The 22,408-nt window shown below is 41.6% G+C and overlaps 2 protein-coding genes across 6 annotated transcripts in view; one reads left to right on the top strand and one right to left on the bottom strand.

The window, feature by feature from the left end:
* FRRS1 (ferric chelate reductase 1) overlaps positions 1-15,297 on the top strand; it is a 32,850-nt gene extending 17,553 nt beyond the window's left edge. For all 3 annotated transcript variants that reach the window (XM_075002473.1, XM_075002472.1, XM_075002471.1), the window contains 10 exons: positions 4,610-4,708; positions 5,607-5,754; positions 6,897-7,013; positions 7,910-8,022; positions 8,341-8,427; positions 9,312-9,409; positions 9,632-9,690; positions 10,491-10,634; positions 11,987-12,048; positions 12,131-15,297. In XM_075002473.1, coding sequence (XP_074858574.1) covers positions 4,610-4,708; positions 5,607-5,754; positions 6,897-7,013; positions 7,910-8,022; positions 8,341-8,427; positions 9,312-9,409; positions 9,632-9,690; positions 10,491-10,634; positions 11,987-12,048; positions 12,131-12,223 — 1,020 coding nt within the window. In that variant the 3' untranslated portion in view covers positions 12,224-15,297. The remainder of the gene's footprint in view (positions 1-4,609; positions 4,709-5,606; positions 5,755-6,896; positions 7,014-7,909; positions 8,023-8,340; positions 8,428-9,311; positions 9,410-9,631; positions 9,691-10,490; positions 10,635-11,986; positions 12,049-12,130) is intronic.
* A 5,402-nt stretch (positions 15,298-20,699) lies between these two features.
* The window catches only part of PALMD (palmdelphin), a 97,035-nt gene continuing 95,326 nt past the window's right edge, over positions 20,700-22,408 (bottom strand). For all 3 annotated transcript variants that reach the window (XM_075003403.1, XM_075003405.1, XM_075003404.1), the window contains one exon: positions 20,700-20,812. In XM_075003403.1, coding sequence (XP_074859504.1) covers positions 20,769-20,812 — 44 coding nt within the window. In that variant the 3' untranslated portion in view covers positions 20,700-20,768. The remainder of the gene's footprint in view (positions 20,813-22,408) is intronic.

Below are 22,408 nucleotides of genomic sequence, written 5' to 3'. Positions count from 1 at the left end.
GTGACAAAGTCTTGCCGTTTGATATGAACGTTGTTCTTCAGGGATCTGTTTATAAATGTCTGTAGTTTGTGATTTGAAGACATTCTAGTATGCAGGTCTTGCATCCATACAAGAGCACACTCTTCACATTTGTTTTTGAAGATCTGCAGTTTCATCTTTGCAGATGTTATTTGTGAACTTCATACGAGATGAAGAGTCTTGAATGCAGCTGTGTAACTTCTGTCTTGGTTGAATTCCAGATTGTTACACTGTTGCATAATTCAATTCCTGGGCTGTTGTAACTAGGAGAGCTATTTTCCATGGCCTAAACTGAAAGGAATCTAAGGTGCTTTAGGTTTTACTTATTGTGGACAGAAACCAGTTTTCAGTTGAGTGGTGGACACAGTTATTCTTGAGAGCCCTGTGGAGACGCTTATGGCTGCAGTATTGTGACAAGTTAGATCACAGAGATCCCCTTGAGACCATCATCCAGTGATCTGATCATACTACTGAGCCCCACTACTTGCTCTCTGCAGCTCTCCACCACCCTGTCCAGCTGGGCCAGATGCTCTGGTCTGCCCTCACAACGTAACGCAGACCTTGATAACAGCTCTGGGAGGGCTCAGTTGCACGGGCTTGACAGCACCCAGGAGCAGAGAACCCAAATCCATCTTACTAGTATAAAACTTGACACAGAGAGAACTTAAGAGCACCCTCTCTCTCTGTCTCCCATTTTTTTCTTTTCGGTGAAAGATGTGCAGCCATTAATTTTTTTCTTCTCCTGCCTCTGGTGACAATTATTTACACAGAGTTTGATGTGGTTTTTTTTTAAGTCTTAAAAAGTAGGATTTAAATGATTGCAAGTGAAAATACACCAAAATAGGTTTCTAAGTAAAAACAAAATAGGCCAGCTAAGCCTAATACACTAAGGGCTTGTCTACACCTGCCCCCAACTTTGAAGGGGGCATGTTAATCAGGGCAATGGGAGATTACTAATGCAGTGCTGAGCTGAATACACAGCACTTTATTAGGCTAATTCTCCCCTGTGGCAACTTTGAAGCTTCAAACTTCGAAGTGCCAGCATGCCGTGTAGCCATGGGCACATCAAAGTGCCTACGTTACTTTGAAGTCTCTTTACTCCTCAAAATTGTAGCTGCTGGCACTTCAAGTTGCTACGGGGGTGAATCAGCCTAATGAAGTGCTGCGTATTCACTGCAGCACTTCATTAGTAATCTTCTGTCACCCTGATTTAACATGCCCCTTTTGAAGCTGGGGGCAAATGTAGACCCAGCCTAAGAGAAATTTTTACAAAACATGACTCCTCACCTTAGTCCTTATTTCAGACAAAAACCTTCAAGTCAGAACTGATCTTTCTCTGTTTTTGGATCTAACAGCTCCTTCCCTGATTTAGTGGTGTTTGTTTTTAGGTAGGATGACCATATCTCTCTGTCCCAAATGTATGTGTGTGTGTTGGGGGCGGGGAGCAGCTCCTCCAAGACCCAGGGAGCTGGAAAGGAGGTGGCAGTGGCATCCCACACTTCCCCGAGGCTTGAGTGGGGGGATGGCCCAATACAGGACAGTGCATCCCTTTATAAAAATATGTCGGGGCGCCTTTTTGGCATTCCAAATATGAGACTGTCCTGCCCAATATGGGACAGATGGTCACCCTATTTTTAGGTTTCTTAATGTGCATCCCTTTAGGTTATAGAGGTAGTTTCAAGAACTCACTGAAGACCCTTCATTCTTTGCTTCTCATCCCTTAAATAGAATTTCTGCAGGGCATGAAACCTTGGTTCATTTCTCCCTTACCCTCTTGAAGAGTACAGAATATAAGATGGATTCCAGTATCAGATGGCATGGTCGCATGCTTATGTAGAGCCAACCACATTCTGGGCTTACAAGAAAAAATGAAAACATGTAAAGATTATCTTGATCACTGGGCCATTGAGTCTCCTGAGTACCAATAATGGCTTTCACAAGGGAAAAACTAGAATTAATAAAATGTGAAGTTAGACATATGAAGTTTAAACCTACTAGAATTATACCTGCACACAAAGAGGATATACATATTCATTGGATTACAGGCTCTTGAATGACAGTCTGTTTTTCTATTTAGCATATTTGAATTATGTGCTGTCTTATACAAAACATATTTCCATAAAAATATGACGGTTTACAGTCCCAAGTATTATGTTCTAATCCAGTGACTTTCAACCTCTCCAAACTATTATAGCCCTTTTAGGAGTTTGGTTTGTCTTGCATATTTCCAAAGTTTCACCTTGGTTACAAATCACTTAATCACAAGATTGGACATATAAATACAGAAGTGTTACACTGTCACTGGAAAAACTCCTTACTTTCTAATTTTTATTATAATTCTAAAATAATATAAATACTGTATCTTGTTGCACAGCTTATGCTGCAGTGTAAACAAGTTACTGTCTGTGTGACAGTTTAGTTTGTACTGACTTCACTAGTGTTGTAAAAAATAGCCAAGATGGGCATTTGTGCATTGCATGCAGTTAAATAACTTTTTGTCAATGTTTGAACTTGCAAAATCAAATTGGGGGGGAGGGGCTTCTTTTTTGGAATGCCCAAAGCAAGATAACCCCAACTAAGTCATTCCAGCCATGACTTCAAAACCTCTAGGGGTGGAGATTCTGCCACCTCTACCGGTAAAGCATTCCAGTGCTTCACCACCTTCCTGGTGAAATAGTTTTTCCTAATATCCAACCTCCCCCCCCACCCCGCACCCTTCCCCTCTGTAATGTGACACCGTTGGTTCTTTTTCTACCATCAGTCACTACGGAGATCAGCTTCTCTCCACCCTCTTTAGAGCTCCCTTCAGGAAGTTGAAGGTGTCTATCAAATTGCCCCCCACTCTTCTGCAAACTAAATCACCCCTATCCCTCATCCTCTCCTCATGGGGGCTAGAGCACATGACCTAATCATTTTTGTTGCCCTCTGCTGAGCCCTCTCAAGTGCATCCACATCCTTTCTGTATGGGGAGGGGACCCAGAACTGGATGCAGTACTACAGATATGTCCTCACCAGTGCTGAACAGAGGGAATAATAATGTCTCTAGATCTGTTGGAAATGCTCCTAATGCATTTCAATATGCCATTTAAAGTTCTTGGCTACAAGGGCAATTGACTCATATCCAGCCTCTCATTCACAGTAACCTCCAGGTCCTTTTCTGCTGTACTGCTACTTAACCAATCAGTTCCCAGCCAGTAACAATGCTTGGGATTCTTCCGTCGCAAGTGCAGGACTCTACACTTGTCCTTGTTGAACCTCATCAAATTACTTTTGACCCAATTCTCCACTTTATCTAGGTCACTCTGGGCCCTATCCCTATACTCTAACATATCTACCTGTCCCCCTAGCTTAGTGTCATCCATAAATTTTCTGAGGGTGCAATCCATCCCCTCATCTAGGTAACTTAATAAAGCTGTTGAACAGTACTGGCCTTAGAACTGATTCTTGGGGCATTCCACTTGAAACCAACTGCCAACCAGACATTGAGCCATTGATCTGACTATCTAGCCAGCTTTCTAGCCACCTACGAGTCCATTTATCCAATCCATACTTACTTAACTTATGGGCAAAAAGGTTGTAGGAAACTGTATCAAAAGCTTTGCTAAAGTTAAGGTATATTGCATCCATTGACTTCCGCATGTCCACAGAGCCAGTTACCTTCTCATAGAAGCTAATCAGATTGGTCAGGCATGACTTGCCCTTGTTGAATCCATGTTGACTGCTCTTGATCACTTTCCCCTCTGCCAAATGCTTCAAAACGGATTCCTGGAGGACCCCCTCCATAATTTTTTTTTCCCTGGAGCATGAGGTAAGCTTGACCGGTCTATAGTTCCCTGGATTGTATTTCTTTCCCTGTTTCCTAAATATGGGCACTATATTTGCCTTTTTTCTAGTCATCCAGGATGTCTCCTGATCTCCACAATTTTTCAAAGATGATGGCCAAAGGCTCTGCAATGACATTTGCCAGTTCTCTCAGTGTGCTTGGATGGAATAAATCTGGACCCATGGATTTGTGTAAGGTTGTGTCTACACTTGCATTCCTATTTCAAAAGAGGTATGCAAAGGAGGGAAACAAAATGCAAATGAAATGCATATTTGTATATATGGCACCTCATTTGCATATTCTTTCGAAATAAGAAAACCAATGTAGGCACTGCTCTTGAAAGTAAACCCCATCTTCGAAAGAATCTTTCTTCCCTTTTTTTATGGGAAGAAGGATTCTTTTGAAGTTGGGGCTTCCTTTCAAAAGAGTAGAGTCTACACTGGTTTTCTTCTTTCGACAGAAGTTATTTCAAAATAAGAATAGGCAAATGAGGTGCCAGATATGCAATATGTACCTCATTTGCATTCCTCTTTTGAAAGAGGAATGCAAGTGTAGACGCAGCCTAAGAGTTGGAAGAAAAGTTAGAAATATGGTACAATAGGGCAGATTCTCAGTTTAGTTGCGCCATTGCAAACTTGCTGTAATGGCGGCAATGGAGTTACTCTGGGTGTAGCATAGGTGAAAAGGGGCGGTTGGAGCAAGCCATTAATCTGCATATGGTTTTGCCCATAACTATCTAATATGGAAAACAAATGCTTTTATTTTCAGGGTGATGATGATGCATATCTGTGTATTAAAGAAGATCACCGTATTAATGTAAATACCGCATATCTGAGTGGGCGAACTCCTCCTGTGTTGGACTCGGAGGTATGGTGTGACTAAGTCAATTTGCATACCACTCAGCACTAATTTGTCAGTATTTCACTGATGTAATTTTTTGTTTTTGTTTTTGTTCAGTAGCTCTCAATGGAGCTAATAAAGCAGTCATCTTAAGAAAAATCCTAAAGGTCTCTATTACTTCTGGCTTACTGACCCACCTCATGTGTAAAGTGCTTGTTTCTGATGGATAAGAAATGCTGTGACCGAGATCAGCTGCTGGCTTCTTTATTTCTGTTTTGAATAGCCTGTGGAGTAGTTTCTCTGATTTGGGGGACTTTGTTGTTGCTCTGGATTTTTTTGAGCAAGAGCCCTGAAGTGACTCTACAAAGGATGCCGAGAATAAAAAATTGTAACAGAGAAGTGACTTAAAGGCCATGCTGAGATGGCAAGCAAATGGGTAATAGAATATAAACTTCCTGATTCTGTTATCCAAGGAAGCAGCCCCTCTTTTGCTCAAGGTCACACAGAGGGTAATCACTTACACGCACAGTGATCATGTGCATCTATTGCCTTTTTGAAACAGTTTTCCATAAATAACTATTTTAAGGCTTGCATGGGTGTGGTCACAATTTTGAAGACAGTAGCCTAAAATGCAGTGAGTGTAAGCATTTACCTGCAGCTGTTGCTTAGACACTTACCACATGAACAGAACTCTTGATTCTTGCTGGCACCATTAACTATGCTGATGTGGGTAACTCTGATGACATGGGCTGTTAACAGACAGCAAACACTGTCTTGCTGGCCAAGTAGAGCCAGGCCAAAATCACTGGCCTTGAGGACGGAGTGGAATACATTTTTTTTTTTTTTTTTTTTTTTTTTTTTTATGTGGAGGATCTTCCAAACTTGAAAACCACTGGGTACTAAAAGTCCATTGCCTGTTTCATAGAATGGCCTTGAAGACATCTCGTGGAGGATGGCTGATGGTATCATTCAGTGCTCTTTCAGAAGAAGCCTTCGCCTTCCTGCTTATAAAGCGAGGTTTAATCTTGATGGGAGTTATTACATATTTCTGGCAGATGGGGAGGCAAGTGAGGGTAAGTCTGATTGAAGATACAGTTAAATAGTCACATTCTCAAACCAGACCAAACTGACTGATCAGTATAAGATGTGGTGAACATGAGAAGTAATCTGACTTCACATGTAGCCAGTGAAAACTGCCTTAATGTAAGGAGCACTGACTCATCTCTGGAACTCTAACACAAATATAGCTTCAAAACAAAAAAGTAGTAAAGTAACACTTTAAAGACTAACAAAATAATTGATTAGGTGAGCTTTCGTAGGACAAACCCACTTCTTCAGAGCATAGCCATACCATAACAGACTCAATATTTAAGGCACAGAGAACCAAAAACAGTAATCAAGGTTGACAAATCAGAAAAAAAAATATCAAGGTGAGCAAATCAGAGATCAGAAGTGGGGGGGAGTCAAGAATTAGATTAAGCCAAGTATGCAAAAGAGCCCCTATAGCATTCTAGAAAATTTGCATCCCGGTTCAAACCATGTGTTAATGTGTCAAATTTGCATATGAAAGAAAGTTCAGCAGCCTCTCTTTTTCCAAAGCAGAGTGAAAATTCTTCTTCAAGACGCAAACTCTTAAGTCATTAACAGAATGGCCCACTCCATTAAAATGTAGACTAACTGGTTTGTGGATCAGGAGTGTTTTGATGTCTGTTTTGTGCCCATTAACTCTTTGTCTGAGAGAGTTGGAAGTCTGTCCACTATACAAAGCATCTGGGCATTGTTGGCACATGATGATTATTAATAAAAATATGTTCTATAACCCTCTGGTCCTTGGAGTAGTATTCTTGAGAAGACCCTTTACAGTTTTTAACAGGGATTGAACTAAAATTAGCATGGGAACTAAATAGCATTGGCTACATTGCTCTTTATTAGATCTGTTGGGTTTTGAAATATTTTTCTGTAGACTGTGGATGTTTAAATATCTTTTTTTTGAGGAAAATCTTATTTTCAGGGTGGGAAGGGGATGGAACCCAAAAGATTACAGTCAGAATCTTGAGGGGACATGTAGAGGGATGGCCTGTGTGTTGGTACAAAACTTGCTGTTCACATGAATTGTAAACAAAGGATGGCGGCCGGGGGGGGGTGGGGGTTGGAAGGGATACAAGCACAGTGACTTTTATTAACTATATGTAAGCTATTCTGTATCTTTGCATAGGAGGTCTAATTCGCAAACATCATCATCAGCCTCTGATCACCAATGGAATGTACAACGTCATAGGCTCCCCAAAGGATATAGGGGGATCCCGCTCTCCACTTCTTCTTAAAGTCCATGGCAAGTAATAGTTCTAACTTCATAGGTCTGCCCTATATATCCAGCCATTTAAGGACTGGTTTGGAGAACTAGGGGAAAAATAGAGCTGACAAACTGTGGCTGTGCATGATTCTAATCCTGCAGGGAGAGGAACTTGTCTTACTAGCTCCCTTATTTTTAAGGAATTTTGTATTTTTACAACTTCGCAGTTAGAATTTTGAATTGCATCTCTCTATTTTGAAATTCCCTTTTTCCAGTATTTGTGTAAAACAAACGCACATGCTTATAGGGTGGTGTTTTGGAGCCTGAGTCAAATTCAGTTGAAGTGAGAGGTTCTCTATTCACATTAGTGGGTTTTGAGGCAAATCCATAAAGAGCTAAATGAAAATCTGGCTTTCTGTCAAAGACACAAGGCCGTAGGGTCTTGAATTAACTTTAAACTTTTGTTACTAAAAATTTAACTAAAAAATTCATGGTCTAAATGCTCATTTGAAAAATGTGGTCCGCAGATGAAGCATGGAGTGGTCCTTACAGCCTCTGGTTTTGACTTGCAGTATTGCACAGTAAACTAGCTCATGGAGGCAGCAGTAAAGGCCTACGGTTTGGAAGTGAAATCTGTATCCGTGTTCATGTGCTGTCCCTGACCAAGCACCCATTCCTCCACAGTGCTATCTATGTGGATTAGTACCGTTGACTAGTCTGAGTTAAAAAATGGATATCTAGTATAGCAAGAGTACACCTCTGCACCTCTCTGCTGGAGGCATTTGTAACTGAGTAACAGCAGGATTTCACCTCTACTCTTGTGCTCTTCTAATGCTAAACATTGAAGCTGATCTCCTGCAGTGTGTTATCAGATGTGTTCTTATCTAACGTTGTAACCAAATTTCACGTGGATTTTTTTTTTTTTTTAACTTCAGCTTCATTGATGTTTGCTGCATGGATGACTACAGTTAGCATTGGTGTTATTGTTGCCAGATTCTTCAAACCAGTTTGGCCTTATTCATTGTTTGGAAAGGAGACTTGGTTCCAGGTAAGCACAAAAAACCAAACCAATAAAAAACTCAAGCGATATGTGAAAGTTTAACGGTGGTGGCCCTATTACAGATGGCTAGAATAAAAACTAGACACTGTTATGCTCCGTAAACTACATCTTCTTGACCTTGAGTGCAATAGTAGGTCAACTTTCATTTGGCTTTGTGGAGTACAGTCAGCTTTGCTGGGGTTTGTCTCATATTTACAATGGGTTTTGTCTTTTGGATACCATTAATCCCTCTTTGCCTGCCAATGTAATGGAAGTGCTAACAATTTCCTCTAATGCCCTTCCTCTTTTTTTTTTTAACATTCATAGGTACATCGTATGCTGATGTTGACCACAGTGCTTCTTACAAGCATTGCTTTTGTTCTTCCATTTATATACAGAGGAGGTTGGAGTGAAGTGAGTAAAACTTCTTAGGCTGCTTCTGAGGTTGGGGTCTGTATTGTTTCCTTGGTGAATGGCATTTTGAAGAAAGAACATCAGATTTTTTTTTAATGCCCACTTTTATGTCATAACTCGTTTATTAATTCTAAAGAAATTGTCTTGAAAGGTGTCTCTGTCTTAGCTATGCTTAAGTGATGTCCTGGTGACCAACACTTGGTAAATGCCTGATTTACACTTTTCCTACTTTAAGTTCTAATTTAAAAAAATCAGACTAGAGGTACCTTTTTGGGTTTTTCCTTTCTGTGAAACCTCTCCTTTAGAACTATTCTGCCTGACTTCCTCCCTGCCCCACCCCCACTATCTGATCCAGTTAACACAGGACTTTCTCTCCTATGAAGTGTAATTTTCTAGTGCTTTATCTAGCTTAGTTTTGAATGATGGAAGAAAAAGCATTTTTCTGTTTTATATCAGTTTTCCTATCTGTGATGATAGTATTTGACATCTAGTTCATCCCAATGCCCAGTCTAAATTTTCCTTTTCCTAGTTATGTCCTTCTGGTCTTTGTTTATTGTCCCCATGTTCCAGAAGTTGTCTTCTCCCCCACCCGCCCCATGCCTCAAACTGCCTTGTACTTTTTATAAATACCAATTCAAGTTTAAATTAATAATAAAAGGCTATGAGTAGAGGCATCTTTTCTCCTGCTAAGACTTAAACCAAAATGTGAGATGGGAACACTAGTAGCTGATGAAAGGGGCTTGGAATTCTCCTGAAAGAAACATTATTGAAACATGGCTTTGTAATGGTGTACAGTTGATCCTGACCTGTTCCTTGGTCTGACTGATGTTTGCCTTTTTGCGCATGACTGTCACAGTATTAATCAAAAGAAATCCTTTGTTCAGCAAGCAGGCTTTCATCCATACTTGGGCTGTACCGTGATGACTTTGGCAATCTTTCAACCTCTGATGGCAGGTTTCCGACCCCCTCCTCATGCACCAAGGTACACTTGTTAAAATGTCGTCATGAAATTCTCCAGGAGTTTACACTGATTGTATATTAACAAAAATTTAGAGATGTTCCATATAGGTGCAAACTTGTTGGTTTTTTGTTTTTTTTTTTTTTCAAGATAACATGGCAAATTTAAGGATCTTTTCCCATTTTTGGAAAGATTTTATGTTGGTAACTAAACTATATATTATTATACTGACTTTTTATCTTGTAGAAGGCATGTATTTAATTGGATTCACTGGAGTACTGGTACAACAGCCAGAATACTAGCCGGTGAGTAACTTTTTAAAAAATATTTTCTAGGCGTATCTAGTGTACCTCTGTTATTTATAGCCTTGTTGTAACTTGCTTAGTCATCTCAGTATGTTGGTATTGCAGAAATGGAGTGATGGTTGAACACTAGTTACACAAACACAGATCTTATAATAGATGACTACTCAAGTCCATTAATCATCAGAGTGGCATTAGAATAAGGGTCTTGTCTGTGTGGGCTATCCAAACCAGACTTCACTCTGTGCATTGGTCTGGTTGTTGCTTATCTTTGCTAATGTATGCAAGCTTGCTTGTATATTCAAAGCTCCTCTCCCTTCCTCAAGTCTCTACCTGTCAGTATGGAGTACTGGGGATCCCTTACCTGTCTTTCCTGTGTGCAGGATCTTTGGTGGCCCACGTCCTTCAGATCCTAAATAGGCATGAGGTACCTCCCTCTGTCCATCTTGTTGTTTTCTGGTTGTTTGTTTGGTTTTTAAACTATACATAATCGCTGAAATTTTCAAACTGATAGGGATCCCTTATGTGTTTGGAAGATCAGTGACCTTTTAAGCCTCTTCTTAGATCAAACTGTTTAGACTCTATATGGTAAAGTAGCTCCAGACTGAGGTTATTTCATAGGATCAGTGTATAACAAGACTTATGGCTATTCCAAACCCTATGCTTAGTGAGAGTTGTACTTTTTCACACTCATGCCTCCAGAAGTATATTTAACCTTTGAATATTCTCCCACTAAGCTATAAGCTTGTATTGCTTTTGTCTTGGGAGCAGTCCTTTAACCTGTGACTTTGCTTTAATAACAGTGGTGACCATGTTCCTGGGAATGGACCTACCAGCACTCAATCTTCCAGACCCATGGGACACTTATGCAATGATTGGATTTGTAGCTTGGCATGTTGGTATTGATGTTCTGCTGGAGATACATAGCTACTGTCTCATTCGCAAAGGTACAAACCAAAAAATACTGCCAGGTAGTTCAACATAGGACGTTACATGAAAAAAACCTCGGATCATTAGTTCACTCAGCTGAGATGCTTAACCCAGGCTCTGATACTGTGCTTGCAAATGCCTGCTTGTTTAGGTGACTTTTGAAATGTGGAATAGATGTATGGAGGAGCACTTCTGTGTAGATTTGCTGGCCACACTTGAACAATAGTCTCGATAAGAAGCGTTTTGAATGTTTTTGTTGGAATTCCCTGACTCTAAGAACGATTACGTTTTTTTGTTTGGCCCCTCTCTCATGAAATCTCAAAACTTAGTGCTGGAGGGTCATGTGGTTCTCTAAAATACATTCCAAAAGTCTTCGGGTTTTCTCAGTAGCTCCATACTGGCAATTATAATGTTATGAGGAAGGTCAAGCTTTGTGTAGGAGTGAACTCGTTGCTTACCTAGATTTAAAAGGGCCAGTGTCTGCTGCCTAGAGATCTTCTGTGGTTAACCATTCCTGTAGCTAGCTGGGGATGCCAGTGTACAAACAGCAGGGTGGTTCCCTTGGGCCCTGCTGTTAGCATGCTGCCGTTGGACCCTGCCCAGTAGCTGATCCCCTCTGATGAGTGTGCTGTCTTGGGAGCTCCTGCAAACTCTTTGGCCAGGCCTGATATCACCAGAAATGACTATTATAAACACACACTAATTTTGTCTTCATCTCAGTTCTTCGGATCCGGAACACCTTTTTAAGGTGTTACGTGACTGCTTTTTTGTTTTGGGGAGATATAGACTAACACAGCTACCTCCTCTGAGACCAGCATAGTTTGTCAAGAAGGATGCAGAGCTGTTGTTAGAGCAGACGTTTTTACCATAAGTTGGAATAAAAAATATTGTGCTTACATTTGCTTGCAATATAAAGAGTGGTGTAAACTTGTTGTATGGTGTTTGCCCATACTGATTTTACTGTTGCTTTCTTACGTAGCCTCTTGTAGAGCCTAGGCAAATACTTAGATGTGTTGAGATCTCCTGGAAGATCTCAGCATGCCCTCAGGGGGTACGCGTAGTCCTGGTTAGCATTAAAAAGAAGAAACTCTTTTATCTCTGTTTCTGGCAAAGCTCTTCCATGTTTCCATTTACTGTCTCCTTATTTCCATTTAGAACAGTGAAGTATTGGTCGTGCAAGAATGCTTGGCATGAGGCTGTCAGTGATATTTCTGTCCTGGCTGGAGAGATGCCTGTTGTTGATCAGCCTTAATACAGGGCATGTCATCCATCGAATTAATCAACTGTCATGCTTCTTTCTGGTTATGTGAATCATTGTACTTGATGAAAGATATAGAGCTAACCACCCTTTTTTGCTTTTGCTTTACAGTTGAAGTGATTGACGATGATAGGATACAAATTTTGCAGTCACTCACGTCAGCAGAGGCAGAGGCAAGTGTAGTCGTGTATTTCACACTATGTGCTTTTCTTTACTTTCTAGCATACTGCTTATGAAACGTGTTCTCTCTTATAGGGTCGAACATTTAAACAGGTTGTGTTAACCATCTACATCTGTGGAAATGCAGCATTCCTTATTACCTTCCTGAGGGCAATCCACCAACTATGAAAATGATGGATTTTTGGCAAGGACTTAGATGTGGAGCATTTGCCATGGAATCAATAGTGAAGCACTACTCAAGGAGTTCTTACAGATGCCATTGTTGCCTCAATACCGGCCTGAAATTTTATTCTTGAACAATAACAGTGAGTGTGAAGACTTCATCTATCTGTGCACTTGTGGTCATCAAGACAGAGAGTCTGAACATTCTCAGGATGGATCCTTCAGTCCTGCCCACAATGCCTCGGATATTTTTTTTTTAATGGGAGTTGTTTCCTAAGTAAAGATTGCAATACCTTTTTAACCCAGTTATTTAACTTGTTTTGAAGTATGTAGGCTGAGCAGGTATATGGTTCAGCTTTTGCTTCGAAGATATGGAAATCACTGTTTTGAGCTTTTGTCATAATTCTCTTAACCTACATTGCGTATTGGGAATGGACAAGTCCCAGATCTTTTTGTCATCTAGTTCAGTTTACCATATTGCTTAATGAATAATGTAAGGCTTCATGGCTCTTTTTTAAAGTATGTGGTGTTAAGTGTTGTGTGCTCCAAAAATCTGTGCACACAATGACCCAGAAACACAAACGACCACATTGCTGTATTTCCCTGTAGTGAAATGCAAAAACTATACTTTCTGCTCTAAGAGCAGTTCATATAACCTACGAAAAGGGCTGAGCTTCAGTCCTGTAACTTGTCATTGCTTGTATCAATCATGAGAGTTTAAAAAACACCATGGAACATTAGGAGAGGACAGTTTTGTTGCTATCTTATTACGCATTGTGAATTGTGTTGCAACGAAGTGCTTCTTCTGTGTGTAAGAAACTTTCAGAGAAATTGTGCCATAGTATGTGTAATAGATATTCTTCGGGTCTTCCAGCCACTGATGGCTTGAAGGACCATATCATAAGTCAATATATCCACTCCATCACTTTGAACATGGCATTGCTAGTGAGATGGAAAGGAAGAGCTTCTTTGACTTCCTGCTCAGCCTGATAGAAGCTGCTTTCCCACAGCTCCTTGTTGAATTAGCATGTCTGTTAAGCAGGAGGCTGACTGACTCTTTTGCTTCATCAGTATGGCATGTTACTGGGAGGGTGCCCCTTCCCCATTTGAGCAGCAAGGGATTCCCATCAACAATAATGGGTAGACACAAGAAGTGGAGACTGATGGGTGGTGTGTTTTTGGTTTGCGAGTTTATCTAAGAGGTGGCGGTAGTTCTCCCAACTACATAGTCAAAGCGTGCTATAAGCAGTGTTTTACTAATAACACCTCCTGCAGCCCTGAACAACTGACTTTCATGTTTGGTTCTAGTTCCTGATGTTTCAAAGCACAAAGTTCTGGTTATGCTAGAACAAAATATTTTGCCAAGCAGGAATCACTGACTGGGAGATGAAGAAATGTGTATAAGAAACCAGACGGTGTCCCATTCCTCCCAACCCATCTCCCCTGTCTCTTAGCAGTTGTAATGTAGCTTGGAATTTGTCAAAGATGAGGATTGTGTGGTGGTGACTATATATATTTTGTCTTCTCTATAACCTATCTGGACTCCCCTTCATGCTCTTTTGGTACCCCCTTAGTCAGTTGGTTGCAGGATCAGCTAAGTGGAGTGTGATGGGCTGAGGCTGTGGATTCAAGCTGCTTTTCTTCTTGGCTCCTACAGTAGCTAGTTTAGCCACACACAAGTGGCTCAGCCCCAGCCTGTTGATTGTCATGCAGGTATGGTATCCTTACAGTGGGTGTAGGAATGGAGGTGGGGGTGGGAAATAACACCTGCAGCAGAAAGGAGGAAGTGGAGCAGGAAGAAACCCAACCTGAGTGAAAAGTGCAAGTATTTAAAAATCCTGATCTGCTTTAAGAAGGAAAGAAACACTAGGAGCTATACTGGGATCTGGCGTGAAGGGATGAATGTAGGGGAATCTGTTGCAAAAGCATATGTATTTCTAGTCTTAGGCGCCTGGGAACCCTATTGTCATCCAAAGTCACTGGGCACTTTGCATACAGATAAAACACAGATGTTTCACTGGGTTTTTATTCTTGTTTATCAGTCAAGTTCTCTTGCATGGTATTTACACTGATTAGCTGTATGTGCCATGTATTCTGATACCTCAAATAGTATTCATTCTGTCATGAAATGTGAACACATTCTTTACATTTAATTAATATAAGTACTTTATAAGTTTGTCTCTTGTCATTCTAATGGCGTAAAGATCCTCCCAAGTAAAACCAAGAGTTGACTATACCTTTATTTAGAAACATTCCCTTTGTGCTGCTGTTGCTTTTCTCTTAGTCATCTCTCTCTTTTTGTGCAATTATGAATTATTTTCTAAATTAAAAATAGTGTGAAGATTTTTTCCTACTGAAGAACCTATTAAACTTTTAAACCAGAAAGGTCTCTTTTGTTTCTTCTTCTTTTTTAATTAATCTCCTGTAGAACTGGCCTTCCTCAAAAGGGTTTCCTGGGATTTCTGCTCAGTCACCTCTCTGACTGGTGATTAATGAGAGTAACCTCCTTATCTGCTTGTCTCAAAAGGAAAAAAATAAATCATGGGTGGTCATTTGTGCTAATCTTTATTGCTTAGTGCTCCTTATGTAAAGTCACTGCATAATGGGCCTGTCCGGCTCCTAACGAAAATAAGTTTTTCAGTTTAATGACAATGGGTATTTGGATCAGGCTCAGCACAATTAAGGCTGGGTCTACACTTACCGTGGAAGATGGACTGGTTAGGTTCAACCTTCCAGGATGGCGTTTTACACACGTACGAAATAGCACGTTTCAGGGACGATGTCAACCCTGGAATGCTGACGGGAGGTGCTCTCCAGTTGGCATTCTGCAGTGAGGACAGGAACGAATATCGATGGCTGGCTGCAAAATCCTGTTTTTGTTTTTGTAGGCAGTTGGCCTACCTAAAATTGTGTAGCAGCTGTCGGTATTCAAGGTTAGTGCAGATCCAGCCTAAGAGTAGAAAACACTGCTCAGTTGTGTGTTCTGGAGCTTGTCCTCCTTTCCTACTTTAGTAACTCTGACTAAAGACCATCCCATGGCAGCAGGAGAACAGATGCCAACAGGTTTATTTCTAGGCATATTAAGAGCTATTAGGGTTCCTTTCCCATCATTTGGTAATCTAGGTTTAAATAAAGACACATGAATTATTGTTGCAGTATATCTTTCTAAGGCCTTATCTTGCCACTAAAGTATGTTCAATCAAAATAAGAACTAATTCTGTAGGGCTGCTCATGACACAATCAACACTGCCAGCTGAAGTCCAGGGGAATTTTAGTTATGTAAGCGAGCATAGAATTTGGCATACTGATTTTTGGTTTTACTTCCTCTAGGCCAGTCACTTTAACGTTCTGTGCTACTACCAGCATCAAATTCTGCTTTTTACTCCTCTATAGAATCCCTTGATTTTCATCATGGTGGTGAGCAGGACCACTTCCTTACAACTTTCACAGACATGCAATTGATTACATGAATAATTCATTCTGGCAATGCTGTTATCTGGCTCCATGCATTGGGTCAGTGATGTTAACAGATCTGCTCCTCTGAGTTAGGGTTTATGGATCAGTGCGTTGGAACCATGAACCTATTGGAAGATGAAGTGTTGTTACCCTCCACTATTCCCAAGTGAGAAATGAAATTTGAGGTGCAGTGGAAATGCACTCTTGTGCTTAATCTTGTTCCTAATAATCAAGTCCACAGGGTCACAGTTTGCTCCCTAACGTAGAACTGCTAGTGTTGAAATAGTTTCACCCTGATCTATTTTAGAGGAAAATAGGGGTGGTGAACATACAAGTGAAGCTATAAGGGTTCTGGAGATGGCCAACTCTCTTTACTGTGAAAACTGTTAAACAGAACAGGAAATTAAAATTGTATGTCATGGTAGTACAGGCACTGTCCTTTAAGGAACAGAGTTCTTCCTTCCCGTCACTGCACCTTCTTGCATTGTTTCTAGCTCCTTTTTGTTCTTGTCAAAAACTAGCAGTTGGAGAAAATGTATTTTTAAAATACTCCATATTTCCTCTTACAGAGAACTTGGAGCTATCAGAGCCATATGATTGGACAAAATTGTACTGTTCTCTTTCCTGCTCACTGCAGCTTTTGTGACACTATGTGGCGCTCTTGTTTAAATAACATGAAGTCGGTGGGAGTGGGGGGAACCTCTCAACAATCTCTCTTTAGAACTCCTTTAAACCTGGGGCCCCATGGATGGTGGCTATGGGCAAAAGATGATCAATAAAAAGGAACGGGACTGAAGGGGAGCTTATAACGCATCAAAATATTAGCTAATGGGGTGAATAAAACTGTATGTCTTTCACAGATGTAAATGGAGTGGGTGGTTACTTAATCAGGTCATGATTGAATTGTGATAGCTTTACAGAGCTTAGGTTTTTACCTGTAAAACTTCACCAGGCTGAAGTTCTAAGTGTCTATACTTAGGGTTATGCACAAGATCCTTTTGTTTACTTGTCCTCCCTCATCCACTAATCGTAAGGAAAATCTTGTCCTTTTTAAGTTCCCTACCTTTCAGTGTAGTAGTGCACTGAGTCTTGTGTGCTGTATTGGGGAGAAGATGAGTCACTGCGAAACTGTGCTGTCTCTGACAAATTAGTGCTGGTGATTGTTTAGCTGATGATAGTCTAACACAGTGCCCCCACATCTTATTTCTACCAACTCTGATAGCACAGACTGCCTGTGTGGTACAATGTCCTTGCAGTCCTCAGGAATTCAAGCAGTGTTTGTGTTCTGTTGACTGATTTGGATTGTCCATGTATTTAAATTGCCCATTAATAACTGAGAATTTTCTTACATTGTAAAACATATGTGAACCACTTAATGTGCAGACATGTGCATCATGAAATGGATCCTAGCCTCTTACAGATGCACAAGTGGCATTACTTTAGGGAGAGCAGCATCATTTCTCTCGCAGCAAAGAGCCGATTTCTTTTCCTTTCCAGGAGAAGAACCAACACTGTACCAGTAGGTCCTAACCCAATTTCAAGACCTTGCTGAGTCCATGGTCCTGGGCTCCAGGAGCTTTGTAAAGGCTGGGGCCTTGCTTGTAGATAGGGGCTGTCTGCTGGTGATAGTCCTTTTTTCCCCACCTCTATCCTGTGTCGGGTGACCAGGGCTTTTTTACCCCCAACGGAACGCTCCGGAACAGAGTTCTGACAGCTTGTGTGGAAGCTCCGAGTTGCATGTGCAGGGGTTGGCAGCCTGCAGCTCTGGAGGTGCTAACTTGCAGCTCCGAGCACTGCTGCCCCTGATTGCAGGTGCAGCTCTGGCGGCTGTCGCCGCTTAAACAATGCCCACTACTAAAAACTGAATTTAGCTTTTTTGTTTAAGTGGCGGCAGCCTCCTGAGTCCCTGAACAGGAAGCTGGCAGGACAGGGAGCCGTCTGCCTACTCCTTATGGGCGTGGAGGGCGGGGCGCGGGACGGGGAAAGAGTCTAAGACTGCAGGAGAGCTGGGGCAAGGGGTGGCCAAGCCTGCCTTTGCTGAACTGTGCTGAGGAGATGATGGCTGGCGCGAGGCAATGGCCATGGAAGAGCAGAGCAGGAACCGGCTCGCTCCCACTCCTGCCCCCAGCAGCTACTGCCGGGAGCCAGGAAGAAACCACCCAGGTCATCCCCATGGCCAGTGTCCCATCCTCCACTCCCAGCCCAGGGGCCCTCATCCTCCTCTGGCTGCTGATGTGCTCCCATCACTGCCCCCCGCTTGGCACTGCCCAGCTGCTGCAGGTGCTGTGTTCAGCAGTAGCAGCCAGGGGAGCTAGTGGCCAAATGGGGAAGAGCGGCAGCTGCTCTTCCACCAGCTGTTTGCTCCCCCCTCCACTGCTGCTGCCACCAGCTAGGAAGCAACCACCTGCAGCGCCCAGCACTAGCACTGGGCTGCCCAGACTGCACCATCTGCTTGCACTGTGAGGTGGGGGCAGGGTGGGCACTGGCTCTGGCCCACTGCCTCATACCTCAACAGCTGGGGGAGGTGGGTAGTGTGCAGAGCTGTTGTTTGAGGCAGGCAAATGATGGGGATGTGGGGGGTGGATTTGGCGCTGAGAGGGGTTATGTTGGGGGAGGTGGGGGTCAGTTTGGGGCTGAGTTCCTGCAGCTTTTTTTTCTAGGATAAAAAAGCACTGAGGGTTACTGTATTTGAACTTTCAATAAAGAGGATACCCCTGACAAGGACTAGTCCCAGAGAGGTTAGCTGTGTTAGTCTGTATCTTGCAAAACAAAACAGCAGGCATGCAGCCCTTTAAAGGCTAACAAAATAAAGTTATTAGTTGATGAACTTTTGTGGGACAGACCCACTTCTGCAGTTCTGGAAATTCTGATGAAAGTAAACAGGCATGACAGCAATGTAACAGAGATAAGAGAAAAATGAAATGAAAACTGAGGTGGAGTGTATTTATATCAGTATCTACTCACTCACATGGTATTAATGTACTATAGATGCACTGTAATACATTAATGCCACATGATAGATACTGATACAGAAACACTGTCCTTTTTTGTATGGTAACTAATCCTATGAGAGAAGGGGATGCTTGAGGACGTCCTGTAGTCAGTCCATAAATCATTTCTCTCGTATGTTGGCCTACTGAGGATACTATCCCCACTTAACCATGGGTATTCTCGTTACTCACACGAACACTTGGATTGGTGCTATGAGAGTGGAGTTGTGTTTTAGTGTGCAAATGTATCCCACTTGTAACACGGAGTTAAATGAATCCTAGAATCCTAGGGCTGGAAGGGACCTAAGGAGATCATCTACTCCAGCCATCTACCTAAAGTAGGATCATCCCAGCCAGGACTTGGACAAGCTAGGACTTAAAAACCTCTAGGGGTGGAGATTCCACCACCATCTCAGTAATGCATTCCAGTGTTTCACTCTCCTGGTGAAGTAGTTGTTCCTAATATCCAACCTACACCTCTCCCTCTGTAACTCCAGACCACTGGCATGACTGAGAACAACCTCTCTTCATCCTCTTTAGAACCTCACTTCAGGAAGTTGAAGGCTGCTATCAAATCACCCTTCACTCTTTTTTCTTCTGTAAATCCAGTTCTTTTTGCCTTGTCCTATGCTGCCATGTCCATGACTTGCAACTTCCTTATCTTAGAAATTAGGGATTAATTTCTGGGATAAGGAAGTTGGAAGTCATAGGCATGACATGGTCTTTCAAGCTGCCAGGGGCTGGAAGGAAACTTAGAGCCCCCACACCTAGCATAAGAGAAAGAGAGAGGAAGGGACTCCATCTTCTTCAGATGAAAATGCTAAGGGAGAGAATGGGGTATGAGTAGGGGAGCAGGGGTGGCCAGATTAGGAGGAGAAAACAGGCAAAAGGGAAACACCAAATAACAGGGGAAGGTGAAGGGCTAGCTAAAGCGTGAAGCAGGAGAGAAAGAAAGCAACACAAATGGGAAAAAAATGCCACACAACAGCTTAAGCCATATTCAGCTTTATTTGTTCTTTCTCCTGCATTGGGCCAAGTCCTAACATGCTACTTTGCAGCCCTACATTTTAAGGACCTATGTGTACCCCTCAGAAGGCATCTGTCTCAGGTATGATAACAGGTCACCAGATGTGGGGCAGGAAGGAAGCTAAGTAACTAGACCTAGGCTTGCAAGCCACAGCCACGTGCTTTGTGTGAGTTACAACTATCTAAATCTAGCAGCAGATTCAGCACGAGTTGTTGCCTGCTATTGCCCATATTTAGGAGTATAGCTATGGAATACTTCCCTTCTTGCCTCCCAGCCTGCATGGTGACAGGCAGTTGCCCCCCAAATGAAAGAGGAGAATTTGGATTTGCGTGTACATCCCTGCTGAGGTGTGGCTGACTTGCGATAGCTGGCTGATAGAAGGGCAACTGTAATTATTGATTGAAACATTTTGAGCCAAGTCCTCAGCTGTTGTCAGTTGCTACAATCCATCAGAGTCAGTGGAGCTACATTCACTTATGCTATGGGAAGCTCTCTGCATATTTATATTCCATCATACTTTAAATAGCTGCTTTTTAAAACTTCAACTTAACAAACTTTCACTGCAAATACATTGCAACAGCATCTTCAGCTGGGCGGGTTCACTCTCAAGTGTGTGCATGTGTCCTTGAAAACTGAGTTGTGGAATTTCCTCCAGAGTGTCTAATTGCTTACCCATGCTGTGATCATTAGCAGACCACTGTCCTCTTTACTCTGTGTACATGTGCATGGGAGCACTCATGTAGGTATATATCAACAGACTCGTGTAGGGCCAAAGTTGACAGTTCTGGTGGGGCAAATATCTGACATCCATAGTAGTTTTATTTTGGCATAAGGACACCAGGATTTGATTTGCATTTCTTATGCATGCAGATGACCTCTTATGTCTGGGGACAATACTAGTGAAGTTTGTGGGTGTCTGCCGAGGAACAAGGGGTGTATATGTGTAATATGTAAGACATATTTAAATGTTAGAATAAGCAGCGAGCTGTAAAATCCAGAGAAGCAGGTCTAAAGGAAACCTTAACTTTATTCTTTTGTTTACAAAGCCTACATTTTTAGTTCCATGTCATCCAAGCTGTTAAATCACCTTTTTCCCCAGCTTTGCCATTCTCATCCTCAGAGCTGCAGATAAAAAAGAGAACAGAAAACCTCAATGAATAGTATGATCAGCGTTCTGCTTCTAAATATCCTTGTTTAGAATAAGGAAGAATGCACTTACCCCAATGGATAGCTCCAACAGCCTAAAGATTATTTTAGCATTATAGAAATAAATTAGTAGAGAGGATTAGTGCTGGCAATTTTACATCATAGGCAACATACAAAGAATTAATCTAGTAACACTTTTAGGAGATAGTTGGGCTAAATTTCAAACCTTTTTATTTATTTATTTGCTCTAAAGTTAATTTAATGCACAGGAAACAGGTGGCATGATTGATTGGACAGGGAACAAGTTTTTTTAAAAGGAGTCATTAAACTAAATTCTTTATAGCATTCACCTAGTGGTTTAATTTAAACAGTTGAGGTTTACTATGTAGAAGATTTGATTCTGTTTCCATTGGAGTAGAGTTGGGAAAGCGATATCACCGTCTTTCCTGCAATTTTAGTTGTCGTGGCAATGCAGTTCCTGTGTAAGCACTAAAGGCTGATACTGCAAGCTGTGACTAAAAGCACTGTAGCTAATTTCAGAGTTAGAATGGAAATACAGGTCATTAAATATTAAGGTTCTTTCTAAAACGATGACATGATACTGCTCTATTTAAAGACAATTTCTATAGTATGTCTAGAAAAGTTACAGTAGACATTCCAACTGTCAGCTCTACAGCTGTCTGACCTATTCATTTAAAAATCACCCAAAATCACAGGTGTCTTTTTATTTTTTCCTTTACATAGCTCCATCTACTGAGAGAGAAGTGGGGTCAAGGGTTCAGTCATCTGTTATCTGATTTATGAGGATCAACAAGTGTCCTTAGAGAGCCACTGAGTGCACATTTTAAACTTCAAACTTATTGCAAATCTTAGATGTCTTCAGCTATGTTTACATCTGTGGGGGAAAGAAACTTAGCAGACCACTGTCCTCATTAAGCTTTGTGGAAGCTTAAGTTCAAATGCCTTGTGACTGCCTACTTCAGAGTTTTGGATGACAAATCCTATCATGGTTTGGGGGGAATTAAGCAGGTAAGCACTTGATTTTAAAAGCAGATCATTTAACCACCTGTATATGTCTTAACTTTTGCTTTAAAAAAACAGCGTAGAACATGTTTTTCCTTCTGCACTGTTTTTTTTTTTTTAATGCAGTATTGATTTCTTACATGTGAATGCAGTTGCTCGTCGGTTGTGCTGCCCAATTGCACAACCTCCCAGGAAAATAACTGGTAAGGAAACTTTGACTTATTCAGTACAACTTCTTTCCCGAAGTTCCAGACTTTCACCACTTCCCCAGGGAGACTATTCCTCTGCCATATTCAGGATCGTTGTTAGGATATTTCCCCCATTATTCAGCCTAATATTTCCTTTATTCGGTTTATCCCATTCCTCCTACCTGGTAGGACCCTAAATGCATATCCCTTCCCTGAGTGGTGGTCACCTCATTCAAACATTTGAGACTCTAATTCATGTGCTGGAAATGTAATAAAGAAAATGAAATGTTCTGATAAAATTGAAGTTGTAACTGTAAGGCTGAACCATGACTTCTTCCAGCCCTGTTGAAGTAGCAGACTG

Source organism: Carettochelys insculpta, chromosome 9, assembly GCF_033958435.1.
Source record: "Carettochelys insculpta isolate YL-2023 chromosome 9, ASM3395843v1, whole genome shotgun sequence".
NCBI lineage: Eukaryota > Metazoa > Chordata > Testudines > Carettochelyidae > Carettochelys > Carettochelys insculpta.
This window is presented reverse-complemented; position numbering and strand designations above follow the sequence as displayed.